At 40.2% G+C, this 14760-nt stretch overlaps 1 protein-coding gene across 2 annotated transcripts in view; it reads right to left on the bottom strand.

The window, feature by feature from the left end:
• The window catches only part of LOC128660608 (uncharacterized), a 559105-nt gene that overhangs the window by 137504 nt on the left and 406841 nt on the right, over positions 1-14760 (bottom strand). For both annotated transcript variants that reach the window (XM_053714534.1, XM_053714535.1), the window contains one exon: positions 10455-10547. In XM_053714534.1, the coding sequence (XP_053570509.1) occupies positions 10455-10547 (93 nt within the window). The remainder of the gene's footprint in view (positions 1-10454; positions 10548-14760) is intronic.

The following is a 14760-nucleotide window of genomic DNA, read 5'->3' as shown; positions in this document are numbered from 1 at the left end:
GAGAGGTGTACTGTTTTCCCTCCTTGTAAATCTCACATTTGATGATGGACCACAGGTTCTCAATGGGGTTCAGATCAGGTGAACAAGGAGGCCATGTCATTAGATTTTCTTCTTTTATACCCTTTCTTGCCAGCCACGCTGTGGAGTACTTGGACGCGTGTGATGGAGCATTGTCCTGCATGAAAATCATGTTTTTCTTGAAGGATGCAGACTTCTTCCTGTACCACTGCTTGAAGAAGGTGTCTTCCAGAAACTGGCAGTAGGACTGGGAGTTGAGCTTGACTCCAACCTCAACCCGAAAAGGCTCCACAAGCTCATCTTTGATGATACCAGCCCAAACCAGAACTCCACCTCCACCTTGCTGGAATCTGAGTCGGACTGGAGCTCTCTTCCCTTTACAATCCAGCCACGGGCCCATCCATCTGGCCCATCAAGACTCACTCTCATTTCATCAGTCCATAAAACCTTAGAAAAATCAGTCTTGAGATATTTCTTGGCCCAGTCTTGATGTTTCAGCTTGTGTGTCTTGTTCAGTGGTGGTCATCTTTCAGCCTTTCTTACCTTGGCCATGTCTCTGAGTATTGCACACCTTGTGCATTTGGGCACTCCAGTGATGTTGCATCTCTGAAATATGGCCAAACTGGTGGCAAGTGGCATCTTGGCAGCTGCACGCTTGACTTTTCTCAGTTCATGGGCAGTTATTTTGCGCCTTGGTTTTTCCACACGCTTCTTGCGACCCTGTTGACTATTTTGAATGAAACGCTTGATTGTTCGATGATCACGCTTCAGAAGCTTTGCAATTTTAAGAGTGCTGCATCCCTCTGCAAGATATCTCACTACTTTTGACTTTTCTGAGCCTGTCAAGTCCTTTTGACCCATTTTGCCAAAGGAAAGGAAGTTGCCTAATAATTATGCACACCTGATATAGGGTGTTGATGTCATTAGACCACACCCCTTCTCATTACAGAGATGCACATCACCTAATATGCTTAATTGGTAGTAGGCTTTCGAGCCTATACAGCTTGAAGTAAGACAACATGCATAAAGAGGATGATGTGGTCAAAATACTCATTTGCCTAATAAGTCTGCACTCCCTGTATTAGGAGGGGGAGCTGGGGTTTTTTTTTTTTTGTTTTTTTTTTTTTCAAGTTTCCCCCCTCTTCCTTTTCCTTCTTAAACCCCCTCCTTTTTTTTCTCTTTCCTTTCCCTCCACCCCCCCCCTCTCTTAATTGATGACTAAAGTAAAAGAAAATATTCTTTCTTCCTGGAATGTCGGAGGGATATCAACCCCAATAAAACGCAAATTGATAATCTCACATCTGAGGAAGCTCAATTCAGACATTGCATTTATCCAGGAGACACAGTTAAACGCACAAGAATTTGAGAAATTGAAATCTTCTTGGGTAAATGAGGTGTTTTTTACACCAAGCATTGAGAGGAAAAGAGGGGTAGCCATCCTCCTAGGGAAGAAAAACCCATACAAAGTTTTATTAGAATATAAGGACCCTAACAGTAGAATTTTGATCTTAAAGATTAGCAAACTCGATTTTTACACTTTGCAACCTTTATGCCCCTAACAAATTTGAGAGGAATTTCTGGGAGTTTCTTCAAACAAAAATTTTACAAATAGGTGAAGGGAATATAATTGTTGCACGGGATTTTAACATGGTTCCACAGACTTCCTTAGACAGACTTAGGCAAAGCCCCAAAACTTTGATGTCCAAGAGGGATAAGCTAGAAGGTAAAATGTTTAAAATCTTAGCTAAGAATCTAGCTCTTAAAGATATATGGAGGATCCGGAATCCGGATCAAAGAGAATTCACATGCAAGGCTAAGAACGTAAGGTCTCTATCCAGAATTGACCTATTTCTAGTCAATGAGAATTTATTAAAGTTTGGTCCCACAGCAAGAATACTACAAGTGACTATTTCAGATCATGCCCCAATAGTATTGAAAATTCCAATAAGAGATAAAATATACACTTCATGCCGATTCTATTTCCCCAAATTTTTGTTGAAAGACTTCAAATTTAAGAACTGGCTGACAACCAGAATAATTGAATATTTTGATTTAAATGCCGGTACTGTCAACAACCCAAGTACACTCTGGGAAGCTGGCAAGGCGGTAATGAGGGGGCACATTATTGCTTATATGGCAGACCTTAAGCGAAAGGCAGCCTTGAGAGAAAGTGAAACACTGAGATCCATCACTAATAGCTATAATAAATATCTAACCCAACCAACATCATCAAACTGGAAGCAATACACTTTGGCGAAGAGAGAGAGATACTCTTTTAATGTGCAACTCAGTTCAAGCTGATCTTAAAATTAAATCTAAGTTTTATAGATACGGAGATAAGGCAGGGAAACTGCTTGCAAATCTAGTTAAAAATATACAAGGAAATTCCTCAATTGACTCACTTCTGGAACAAGGAACTCTACTACAAAACACAAGAGAGATTACTGATGCCTTTTTCACTTACTATAAAGATCTTTATGATAAAAAAGACTCAGCTGAAGAAGCCTCTGAGCTTTTCTGGAAAGGGCTTGAATATCCAGTTTTGAGGGAAGAAGCAGCAATTGATATCAATGCTCCTATCTCCGACCAAGAGATTACTTCAACAATTAAAGAGCTGCCTCTTGACAAAGCCCCGGGTCCGGACTTCCTTCCCAACGAGTTTAATAAGATTCTTACTCCAATTGTAACCCCTTATTTAAAAGAAATGTTTAACCATTTCTACATAAATAACAAGCCTGTTTCCTTATCTTTTGCAGCTTCCACTACATCATTAATACTGAAACCAGGGAAAGACCCATTGAAAAAAGAGTCTTACAGACCCATTGCACTACTTAACTCTGATTATAAGTTATTAACATCTATCTTAGCTAAAAGACTTCAAAAAGTTATAGGTGATCTCATTAACAAAGATCAGACGGGCTTCCTCCGCAGGCGCAATCTGGCAGCTAAGATCAGAGAATTATTTTTAGTGCTTGATTATTTCCATAATTCCCGTGAAGACTCTTCTCAAGATCAATCAGACATAGCGATCATCGCGCTTGACGCCGAAAAAGCGTTTGATTCAGTTTATCACCAACACATCCTGAATTCCTTGCTCCGATTTGGGTTTAAGGATAATTTTATCTCTTTTATCTCTAATCTCTGCAGAAATTCCTCAACTAAATTAATTGTCAAACTTGAATCTAAACTAATTAATCTACAGAGGGGTACAAGACAAGGGTGCCCACTGTCACTGCTATTATTTAATTTAGCGATTGAACCTTTAGCCCTTAAGATTCGACAGTCTCTACAAGGGATAAAAATTGGCTCACTGGAGCAAAAAATAGCCTTATACGTGTATGACGTGTTAATTTATATGTCTAATACATCAGTCAACATCCCAAAATTGATCTCGATAACCAATTCATATGGAACCTTCACAGGCTATAAACTTAATGTTTCTAAGTCGGAATTATTATGGGTCAAGAAAAGTGAGGCTTCTTATCCCACGATACCCTTTAAAGAGGTCTTGACTCACTTTAAATACCTAGGTATCAATATTTCAACTAATCCAAAAGAGTGGTATAGCCTCAATATTTCTCCTATTCTTTCTAAAATTAAAGATTACATGATCAGCTGGCAGAACTTTCCGTTATCTCTCTCAGGACGTATTGCCTTATTTAAAATGACCCTCCTTCCCAAAATTTTATATCCCTTACAAAATATTCCGGTGAGTTTGAAAGTCAAAGACTGGAAAAGTTTAAACAGGGCTCTTCGATACTTTATATGGAAATGTAAAAGACCGCAAATTTCCTTAAATAAATTATAACTTCCAAAAAGATACGGGGGGAATGGCTCTTCCAGATCTTAGCAAATACAGCTTGGTCTTTCTATCTCGTATCGCAATAGACTGGATAGCGAATAAGGACTATTTTACTAACAATAACTTAGAGAGGAACATAATATTTCCTTTTAACCCTATAGCTCTAATCCATTGCCCAGCTTACCTAATACCAAAGAAAGTGAAACAATTCCACCCAATATATATGGTAATCCAAGCATGGAAAAAACTTGGACAGAAACTAAATATTGATTTAACCATCCCAAAATTCCAAGTTTTATGTGGCAATCCAGAATTTCAAGAAGGCACTCGGTCACGAGTATTTCAGTCATGGCAAGAAAAGGGTCTCTCTGCTGTGTCTCAGCTTATAGATCAAAGTACTTCATCGGTTAAAACATTAGAAAAACTGAAACAGAAATTTGATATGAGCAATAGAGATTTTTTTGCTTACCTCCAGGCCAGACACTATCTTTTCACACTTGCAGAGAAAGTCGGATGGACCTGGTCTTGGGGGAACTTGGATAGCTGGCCCATATTAGCTAAAAATGACTTAACATCTATATCAATTTGGTACGATTTACTGATCTCTCAAGGAGGAGACAATACTCTTCAGCAGATAACACAAAAATGGAACCTTTTAGCTTCAGAACTTGATATCGAATTAGAGCAAGTGAAAAAATATATAGACACTGTAGCCCAAACTACATCATCCTCAAGTTGGAGAGAATCGCATAACAAACTACTGTACAGGGGGGGCGGAGCCAACAGCTGAGCTAGCAAGACGTGCAATTCTAGAGCTCCCAGCATTTGACCTAAAAAATCTTTATTTTTGGCATAACAAGACTTTTTAAGTATTTCCTATGTTATCCCCATAATTGGATCTTACTCTATACTAGAAGATAGGCCAGTTATGGACAAGAATCCTAAGCAATTGATACAGCGATAGTTCTAAGGCCTGCTGGCATGTTGTCACGGTGAGATCGAGCAAACCGCCATATTAGGAAACTGCTACACATCTCAGCACGCACTACAAGTATAAGAATCCAACATAGATATGAAGCCTCATGCAAATGTTAAAGGCTTATTGGCCATCCTGGCTAAGAAGATCGATAGCAACTTTGCGCAACTCATTGATTTAGTGAGAGCCCGGCATCAAGAGGAAGACAGCGATTCCAAAATGGATGTCATAGCTCAACAAGGTATGCAGAGCAATGGCATACAACCTGTTTATGAAGGGAAAGAGCCTGCTCAAAATTGCATACTCCCTACTGGGTCCCTTCTCATGAAGACGCAAGCGGCACAGATCCTGAAGTGTCTTGATACTGCACTTACGTTAACTGCCAGAGAACAGGAGACCATGACGGAAGCAATAGTCCTGCTAGACCGGACGGATGCGGCCGACCGCCCGAGAAAGAAGAGTAACCAATGCTTTGAAGTGGTCTTTCCTGGTACATCTGATCGCTCTTCTTTGAGTCCAGAGGTTTTATCGGCGGTGACTATGCGCTCTTACATACACCACGGCTCTCCAGTTTTGACAAGTATGTCGGGTCCAGAACTCTACCCTCAATGGCACACTCTTCTGCATTGCCCAATTTTCATGGCACTTCGATTGGGGATAGGATGATAATACTGCCGACACCCCATGGGACTCTGAGTTGGGACCATTCATATATATTATGCTCGTAGTGCAAGTATTTATGACGATTTCTGTGTCTGATTTTTACATGTGGCCCCATATAGAGATACATGGTGTATTATAAGCAAACCCTGTAGCCCACTTGTATAGTAATGGATCCATTTCATAGGTTACTAAGCTTCCATATATTGTTATACTCCACACTCCTTTGGAAAATTGGCATATTTAGGTTCATGTGCGCTTTTACAACAAAGGGAGCACTTGCATACAGGTTAGCCGGCTGTGGACCAAAACAATATACTTAAACATAGCTGGATGACTTGCCTATCATTGGTTGGGGTTCGTTATTTCAAGATGAGGCATGCTGTAAAGGGTACTGTTGTATTTAGGTTAAACAGATTCACCCACTCTGCAATTCATATCATATGCCTCCTCTCCCAGTTGCTATTTTATATGTTGTGTACCACCTACCATATTCTACCTTATTGTACATTACCCGACTAATAGTGAGATATGTCTTCTAACTGTGCTACTACTTTTTGATTATAATATATGCTAGTTTGTTTGCATATGTGTCTCCAAATTGTTAGTTCCCAGGCATTCTGTCTTACTTTATTAATGTCTGGGTCAATTACCACCTCATTTGCTATGAAAACCTGCATCACTAATTTAGTTAAAAGTAATCAGGACTCTTGGGTTGATTTAAACTGAACCTAATATTCTTTGTTATTATAGTAGGTGTGCATATGTTTCTGTGTCCACTCTATTTAAGCACATAGGTTGTGTTAAACGAGATTATGTTCATATTAAAAAATATCTACTCTGTTCTAGTTGGCTCCGCCCTCCCACCCCCATCCCCATTGTGACTTAAAACCTCATCTAGCTCCTGTCCACCCTTATTTTAGGTGGACAAATAAGCGGTATTTATCCGCTATTGATATTGTACTGTCATAAGTTGCCCTTATCCTTCTGTCTACAAAAAAATTGAGGCAATTTGTCCTCCAATTACGTGCAATTAGTAGGAGCAACTTGTTATGATTCTCCATAGTTTGTAAATTTTATAAATTGTCCATTTCCAGATAATTAATACATCCATTTTATAATTAATATACCATCCTATAAGAAGTATAAGATTTTTAGGCTGTTTAAATTTTATCACTTGGTTATGCGTTTATATAAGGAACAAAATGAAAAGAGAGGTAATACTTGATTATATGTATCTGATTTTGTCTTCGCATACACTGCCCTTCATTTTCATTATGTTCTTTTGGTGAGACACATGTCTGATATTTGAATTAAGATTTCTTTGTTCTTTTATATGAAGGGGTTTCATTGTCTTACGGATAAACGATGTCTTGTCTGCAAAATTTACCAAAGTAATGCAAAAAAGTATATTCTGTGTATGTAATTTCTTTTTCTCGTATTGCCTCAATAAAAATCTTTGATTTAAAAAAAAAAACTACTGTACAGAACCTATTATACTCCACTTAAAGGGTTCAAATTGTACAACTGTGGATTTAACACATGTCCTAGATGTTCCTACCCAGCAGCTGACTTAGTTCATATGATATGGTCATGCCCATGAATTAGACAGCTATGGCAGAAATTAGAATTTTGGATGACTAATGTATTAAAGCTTCCTATGCTCTCTCTCTCCTTGGCAGAGGTGGTCTTCCTCAGAGAATCCCCTACAAACTTTGAATTCAAAAAGACTAGAAATATGGCAATTCTGGTAACAAGAAATTTGATTTTTGGGAGTTGGAGAGACCCTTCAACACCTAAAATGCAAGAAATTAAAAACCATATGAAAAAGCAATGCATTATTGAACAAATGAATGTTTCTTTAACTTCTGAAAGAGAGGTGACTTCATCTTTTTAAAAATGGTCGGCGTTTATCAAGATCTTTCCGCCAGGAGAAGTGGCCCAATTAATTTACCCTTTTAGACATTCAGAACTAGTTTTATTAGATTGTTGGTAACAGAAGTTTTTTATATTTCCGCTACTACCCTATAAATGCATATTTCACCCTACCTTTGGGGGGAGGAGGGAATCTCCCCCCCCCCTTTTTTTTTTTTTTCCCTTTCTCTCTCACCCGGGGCCCCACTCCCTGCCCCATGGCTAAATTAATTATGATGCACAATTATTAAATAACCTGAAGGAACTAGAAATATAACAAAAAATGAGAGGCTTAAGTTTTTCTTTTTTCTTGACTATTGATGTAAGATTTACAGAACAGTGGTATATTTTCTTGGATATGTTAATTGACCAACTGTGATTGTTTATTCTGATTTTTGACTCTTGAAACTGTATTTTCTGCCTTAAATAGCCTCAATAAAAATGTATTATATAAAAATACATAAAGCAGAAATTTGACCCTTCAAGGTACTTGCAGATAACCCCTTCTCCAGCACCTGGATTCACACCAATACAGATATTTACGCCATATCTTATAATAAATCTTTCTAGTCACAGGCCTGAATCATGGTCTCAATGACCGACTAAGAAAACCCATGCTTAGATAATATCAAGCGTTCAATCTCCAAGCAGTCAGAGATTTTTGTATGAAGGAAGGGCCCCTGAAGTAGAAAGTCCTTCCTCAAATGAAGTCTCCAAGGTGGAAGAGATGACATCTCCACAAGATCTGCATACCAGATCCTGCAAGGCCACGCCGGCGCAATGAGAATCACCGATGCCCTCTCCTGTTTGATTCGAGCAATGACCCGTGGAAGGAGAGCGAACGGAGGAAAAACATACGCTACATTGAACTTCCAAGGAACCGCCAGAGCATCTATCAGAACAGCCTGAGGATCCCTTGACCTCGATCCATACCTCAGGAGCTTGGTATTCTGACGAGATGCCATGAGATCGAACTCCGGCTGCCCCATTAACTGAGGCCAGGCCAGAAGAGAATTGAAGATCACCCTCAGTTCTAGAATGTTTATGGGGAGATCTGACTCCTCCCGAGTCCATAGACCCTGAGCCCTTAACAAGCCCCAGACTGCTCCCCATCCCAGCAGACTGGCATCCGTGGTCACGATCACCCAGGAAGGTATGCAAAAGCAAGTTCCCTGGGAGAGATGATCCTGAGACAACCACCACAGAAGAGAGTCCCTTGTCGCCTGATCCAGATCTATTTGTGGAGACAGATCTACATAGCCGACACCATCAGACCAATTACCTCCATACACTGAGCTACTGACGGCCGAAGAGAGGACTGAAGGGCAAGACAAGAATTAAAAATCTTTGTTTTTCTGGCCTCCGTCAGAAAAATCTTCAATGATAAGGAATCTATAATAGTTCCCAAGAACACCACCCTTGTAGCTGTAATTAAGGAACCTTTTCCTAAATTCACCTTCCATCTATGGGAGCGCAAAAAAGACAACATCATCTCTGTGTGGGAGCTTGCTTGTTGAAAAGATGGTCCCTGAACCAGAATGTTGTCCAGATAAGGTGCCACTGCTACACCCCGCAACCGGAGCACCGCTAACAATGCTCCCAGGACCTTTGAGAAAATTCTGGGAGCTGTTGCAAGACCGAATGGAAGAGCCACAAACTGAAAGCGTCTGTCTAGGAACGCAAACCTCAGAAATTTGTGATGGTCCCTGTGGATGGGAATATGCAGATACGCATCCTTTAAGTCTACAGTCGTCATGAATTGACCCTCTTGAACCAAGGGAAGAATGGAACGAAGTGTCCATTTTGAAAGACGGAACTCTGAGAAATTTGTTTACGCTCTTGAGGTCTAAAATAGGCCAGAAAGTTCCCTCCTTTTTGGAAACCACAAACAGAACCTAAACTTTACCACCTCCTTGCAATGCAGGCAAAGAGAATGACTGGGGTTTGTGGGTAGGGAGGTGATACTTAACAGCTTTGCTGTGGTGCTCTTTGCCTCCTCCTGCTGGCCAGGAGTTATATTCCCAACAGTAATTATGATGATCCGTGGACTCACTGTGTCATTAGAAAGAAATCATTCTGACAGGGTTCTATTTAATTCAATTCTGGCTGATGGAGAAGCAGCCAGAATATGTAGTAATCTCTCATTTGAAGATGTCAGATTGGACATAAGGAGGGTACATCTATTAGCTGAACAATTTTTTTCTGGGGAAACCACCTTAGCAAGGAAAAAGTACAAAGCGCGTAAAACAGCCTTGTCCTGATGAAAAACCAAATATGGCAGATAACAAGAGAGTGGACATTTCAGATTCACTCCTAGCTGAGGAAATAGCTAACAAAAACAAAACCTTCCAAGATAACAATTGAATATCTAGTTTATGCATAGGTTTACAAGGCTGATATTGTAACACTCTGAGTACAAAATTCAAACTCCATGGAGGAGAAATAGGTTTGATAATCCTAACCAACTAGCCTGAATGAATGTCTAACTATCAGGAAGCTAATGATTACGGCGTAAAGCCGAAACGCGTAAGCCAGTTGTACAGTGTTGGACACCATCTCGTTTGGCTGCTATTTTTCCGTGTTTTGAAAACTTTTTTATACTAAATGCTTAATAAAGACTATGTTTTACATTTAAACTTTGAGCGGAGTACAACCATTTTCTTTGCTAAATATCAGGAAGACAAGCAAATTTCTTGTGCAATAAAACTGAAATCGCTGAAATATGATCCTTCAGAGTGCTGTCCGATAGACCCTTGTCTAAACCATCTTGAAGAAATTGTAAGATTCAAAGAATTCTAACACAATGCCAAAAATATCCACGATCTGAACACCTCAATTCTAAACTACTCATAGACAAGGCAAAGAAAATACTCGGAGGGTAAGGGGAGTAGGAGGGGTACCAAAGCTCTGGTGTAGGGTGTCTTTGCCTACTCTTGAAGGCCAGGTGATGAATTCCCAACACTTAGGAATCTTGGACTCTCACCACCTTAATATAATATGTTTACAATGTAAGCTGTCAGATAAACAAAATAAAGGAGTATAATTAAATTTACATTTTGAATATTAATAGGAAAGTTCAATTACATTTTTGGGATCCTCTCCTTTCAGATTTGCATCTCTTTTAATTGGAGGTCTCGTCTCTTCTAATTTTATGCTTGACTTTTTTTGCATTCTTTCCTAAAAAACGAAGAAGCAAAAACAGATGATGCTAGTCTCTGATATTTTCTCTCAGTTCCATTTTCTAATAACAAATTATTATTATTATTTTTATAGTTCTTTATTGACAATATAAAATAATGACAATACAAACATGACAGTAGAACATTGTACAGATAAACAAAAGTAATGTCTGCTCTAAAAGTTTGTCTAGCTTTTATAACTATAAGAGAAATAAAAACAATAAATACGTAATCAAAATAACTGGTGATACTCTATTAATTCATATGAAAAGATATGGATAATATATACGGGATAACGATCTACAAAGATACTTTCACAATAACAAAATTTATGCTTACCTGATAAATTTCTTTCTTTTCGGACATGGAGAGTCCACAACGTCATTCCAATTATTAGTGGGATATTCACTCCTGGCCAGCAGGAGGAGGCAAAGAGCAGCACAGCAAAGCTGTTAAGTGTCCCTTCCCTTACCCATAACCCCCGTCATTCAGATGAAGGGAAATGGAAAAAGAAGATAACACAAAGGTGTAGAGGTGCCTGAGGATTAGAAAAAAATTACGGTCTAATCTAAAGGGTGGGGTCGTGGACTCTCCATGTACGGAAAGACATTTATCAGGTAAGCATACATTTTTTTTTTCTTTCCTAAGAAACGGAGAGTCCACGGTGTCATTCCAACTACTAGTGGGAACCAATACCCAAGCTAGAGGACACGGAATGAATAGGGAGGGAGAACAAGACAGGCAGAATCCCCGGGATGAAAAGTCTGCTCAGGAAATCCGCCTCCCAGTTGTCCACTCCTGGAATGTGGATGGCAGAAAGATTGTGAGCTTCTGCCCACTGAAGGCACCACCGCTTGAAGAACTTTTCTCCCAAAGGAAGCCTTAGCCAAAGCAAAAGTAGTAGAATTTGGAAAAAGTATGCAGAGAGGACCAAGTTGCAGCTTTACAAATCTGTTCAACAGAAGCTTCATTTTTGAAAGCCCACAAAGATGAAACAGCCCTAGTGGAATGAGCTGTAAATTCTCTCAGGAGGCTGCTGTCCAGCAGGCTCATAAGCAAAACGAATCAAACTTCTCATGCAGAGGAAAAGAGAAGTAGCAGTAGCCTTCTGACCATACGCTTTCCAGCTAAACAAACAAACAGGGCAGAGGACTGGGGAAAATCCTTAGCAGCCTGTAGATAGAATTTTAGAGCATGCACCACATCCAAGTTGTGCAACAGACGTTCCATATGAGAAGGAGGATTAGGACAGAGAGAAGGAACAACAATTTCCTGATTAATATTTCTATCCGATACCACTTTACGGAGAAACCCCAATTTGGTACGAAGAACCACCTTATCCGCATGAAAGATAAGGTAAGGCAAATCACACTGCAAATCTGAGAGTTCCGAAACTCTCCAAGTAGAAGAGATAGCCATAAGAAACAAAACCTTCCAAGATAACAGCTTAATATCTATAGAATGCATTGGCTCAATTGGAGCTTGCTGCAAAACATTAAGAACAAGGTTAAGGCTCCAATGAGGAGCAACAGGTTTAAACAGGCCTGATTTTGACCAGGGCCTGACAAAAAGATTAAACATCTGGCACATCCACCAGACGCTTATGTAAAAGAATAGATAGTGCAGATATCTGACTTTTCAGAGAACTGACTGACAACCCTTTCTCCAGATCCTCCTGAAGAAAAGACAAATATCTAGGAATTCTGACCCTACTCCAAGAGTAGCCCTTTGATTCACACCAATAAAAGGTATTTAGGCCATACCTTATGATAAATTTTAAGAGTAACAGGCTTGCGAGCCTTAATCATAGTATCAATGACAGACTCAGAAAACCCACGCTTAGCCAGAACTAAGAGTTCAATCTCCTAGCAGGCTGGTGTCCATGGTCACGATCACCTAGGAGGGTCTCTGGAAGCATGTGCTCTGAGACAGATGATCCTGAGAAAGCAACCACGAGAGAGAGTCTCTTGTCAACTGATCCAGATCTATACTCTGAGACAGATCTGAATGATCTTCGTTCCATTGTCTGAGCATGCATAACTGCAGAGCTCTCAAATGGATTGGAGCAAAAGGAATGATGTCCATGGAAGCGAACATCAGACCAACTACCTCCATACACTGAGCCACTGATTTTCGAACAGTAGACTGTAGAGAGAAGCAAGAAGTTTTAATTTTAAGAACTCAGACAGAAAAATTGTCATACATAGGGAATCTATGATGGTCCCTAAAAAGCAAACCCTTGTAGCTGGAACAAGGGAACTCTTCTACAGATTCAGTTTCCAACTGTGGGAACATAGAAAAGACAACAAGATCTCTGTATGCGAGTTTGCTTTTGAAAAGATGGCGCCTGAACAAAGATGTCGTCCAGATAAGGTGCCACCACAATTCTCCGAGACCTGACAACTGCCAAAAGAGCCCCCCAGAACCTTTGAGAAGATTCTGGGAGCTGTGGCAAGGCCAAACGGAAGAGCAACAAACTGAAAGTGCTAGTCTTGAAACTTAAATCTCAGGAACTGGTGATGATCCCTGTGAATGGAAACATGAGAATAGGCATCCTTCAGATCTATGGTCGTCATGAGCTGACCCTCTTGGACCAACGAAAGAATGGAACAAATGGTTTCCATTTTGAAGGACGGAACCCTGAGAAAAATGGGTTGAAAAGTTTCCTCTTTTTTGGGAACCACAAACAGATTTGAATAAAATCCTAGACCCTGTTCTCTTACTGGAACTGGAACAATCACTCCCAACGAGGAGAGGTCCTGAACGCACTATAATAATGCCTCTCTTTTTACCTGAGCCACAGATAACCTTGAGAGGAGAAATCTGCCCTTGGGAGGATGATATTTGAATTCAATTTTGTAACCCTGAGATACTATGTCCACAGCCCAAGGATCTGGGACATGTCGTATCCACGCTTGACAAAACAGGGGAAGTCTGCCCCCCACTTGATCCGATCCCGGACAAGGGCAGAACCTTCATGCTGACTTAGACTCAGCTGAGGGTTAATTTGATTGCTTCCCCTTGTTCCAAGACTGATTGGGTCTCCAAGAAGACTTGGACTGCCCCTGCTAGGAAGAGGAAGACTTTTGACCTTTAAAGTTACGAAAGGAACGAAAATTACTTTGACGTCTTGTGGATTTGAGAGTCTTAATTCTATCTTGAATCTCCTTCAACAGAGTCTCTTCTAAAATTAATTCAAACAAGGCATTGCACCAATAAGATGCCGAACTTGCTACTGTGGCAATACAAACTGTAGGTTGCCATTGAAGACCCTGATGACCATACATCTTCTTCAAATAAGCCTCCAGCCTTTTGTCCATGTGATCCTTAAAGGAACAGCTATCCTCGATAGGGATCATAGTTCTCTTATCCAGAGTAGAAATAGCCCCTTCTATCTTAGGCACCGTGTGCCATGAATCTCTAATGGAGTCAGCAACAGGAAACATCTTTTTAAAGACGGGAGACGGGGAGAAAGGTATCCCTGGCTTCTCCCATTCCTGTGAAATAATCTCAGTCACACAGTTTGGAACAGGAAACACTTTCACAGAGGAAGGAACATCATAGTATTTGTTAAGCTTACTAGATTTCTTCGGGTTGACAGTCAAAGTCGTCCAAAGTAGCCAGTACCTCCTTTAACATTAAACAAAGGTATTCAAGCTTAAATCTGAAGTTTACTTATTCAGCATCAGAGAAAGGAATTATACTGTCCGAATCTGAGATTTCACCCTCAGAGGCTACCGAGGTAGCCTCCTCATCAGACTTATGAGGGAGGGCAACCAGCGTAGCAACAGACGGAACAGATGCCTTACACTCTGATTTTTTTTTTAGTTTTCCTCTTGCAAGTCCCCATCATGGTAAAAGCAAATAAAGCAGCTGATACCGCAGAGGATATCCGTGCAACAAAATCTGATGGAAAATAAACTCCTCCAGGAGGCTGAGAGGAACTGCAGGGCACCGTGACACCATTGAGGCTTGGGACGTTTGAGGAGAATGATGTGGCATTGCCTGAACCGCGTCATCCTGAGAGACATTGGGCTCAGAGGGCATTCATTTATCTTTACACTTTAGCGCTCTAGCTAAACAAGTAGCACAAATTTGCATAGGTTAAACAATGTGGGACTCTAGGCATAGTAAGCATTTATCGAAGGAAAAAGCTTCTGATTCCATGTCCATAGCTCAAAATATAAAAGTTTCTCAAAAAGAACAAGCAA

This window comes from Bombina bombina, chromosome 5, assembly GCF_027579735.1.
Source record: "Bombina bombina isolate aBomBom1 chromosome 5, aBomBom1.pri, whole genome shotgun sequence".
Taxonomy (NCBI): Eukaryota; Metazoa; Chordata; class Amphibia; order Anura; family Bombinatoridae; genus Bombina; species Bombina bombina.
The sequence above is the reverse complement of the archived record's forward strand: the minus strand, read 5'-3'. Positions and strand labels throughout refer to the sequence as shown.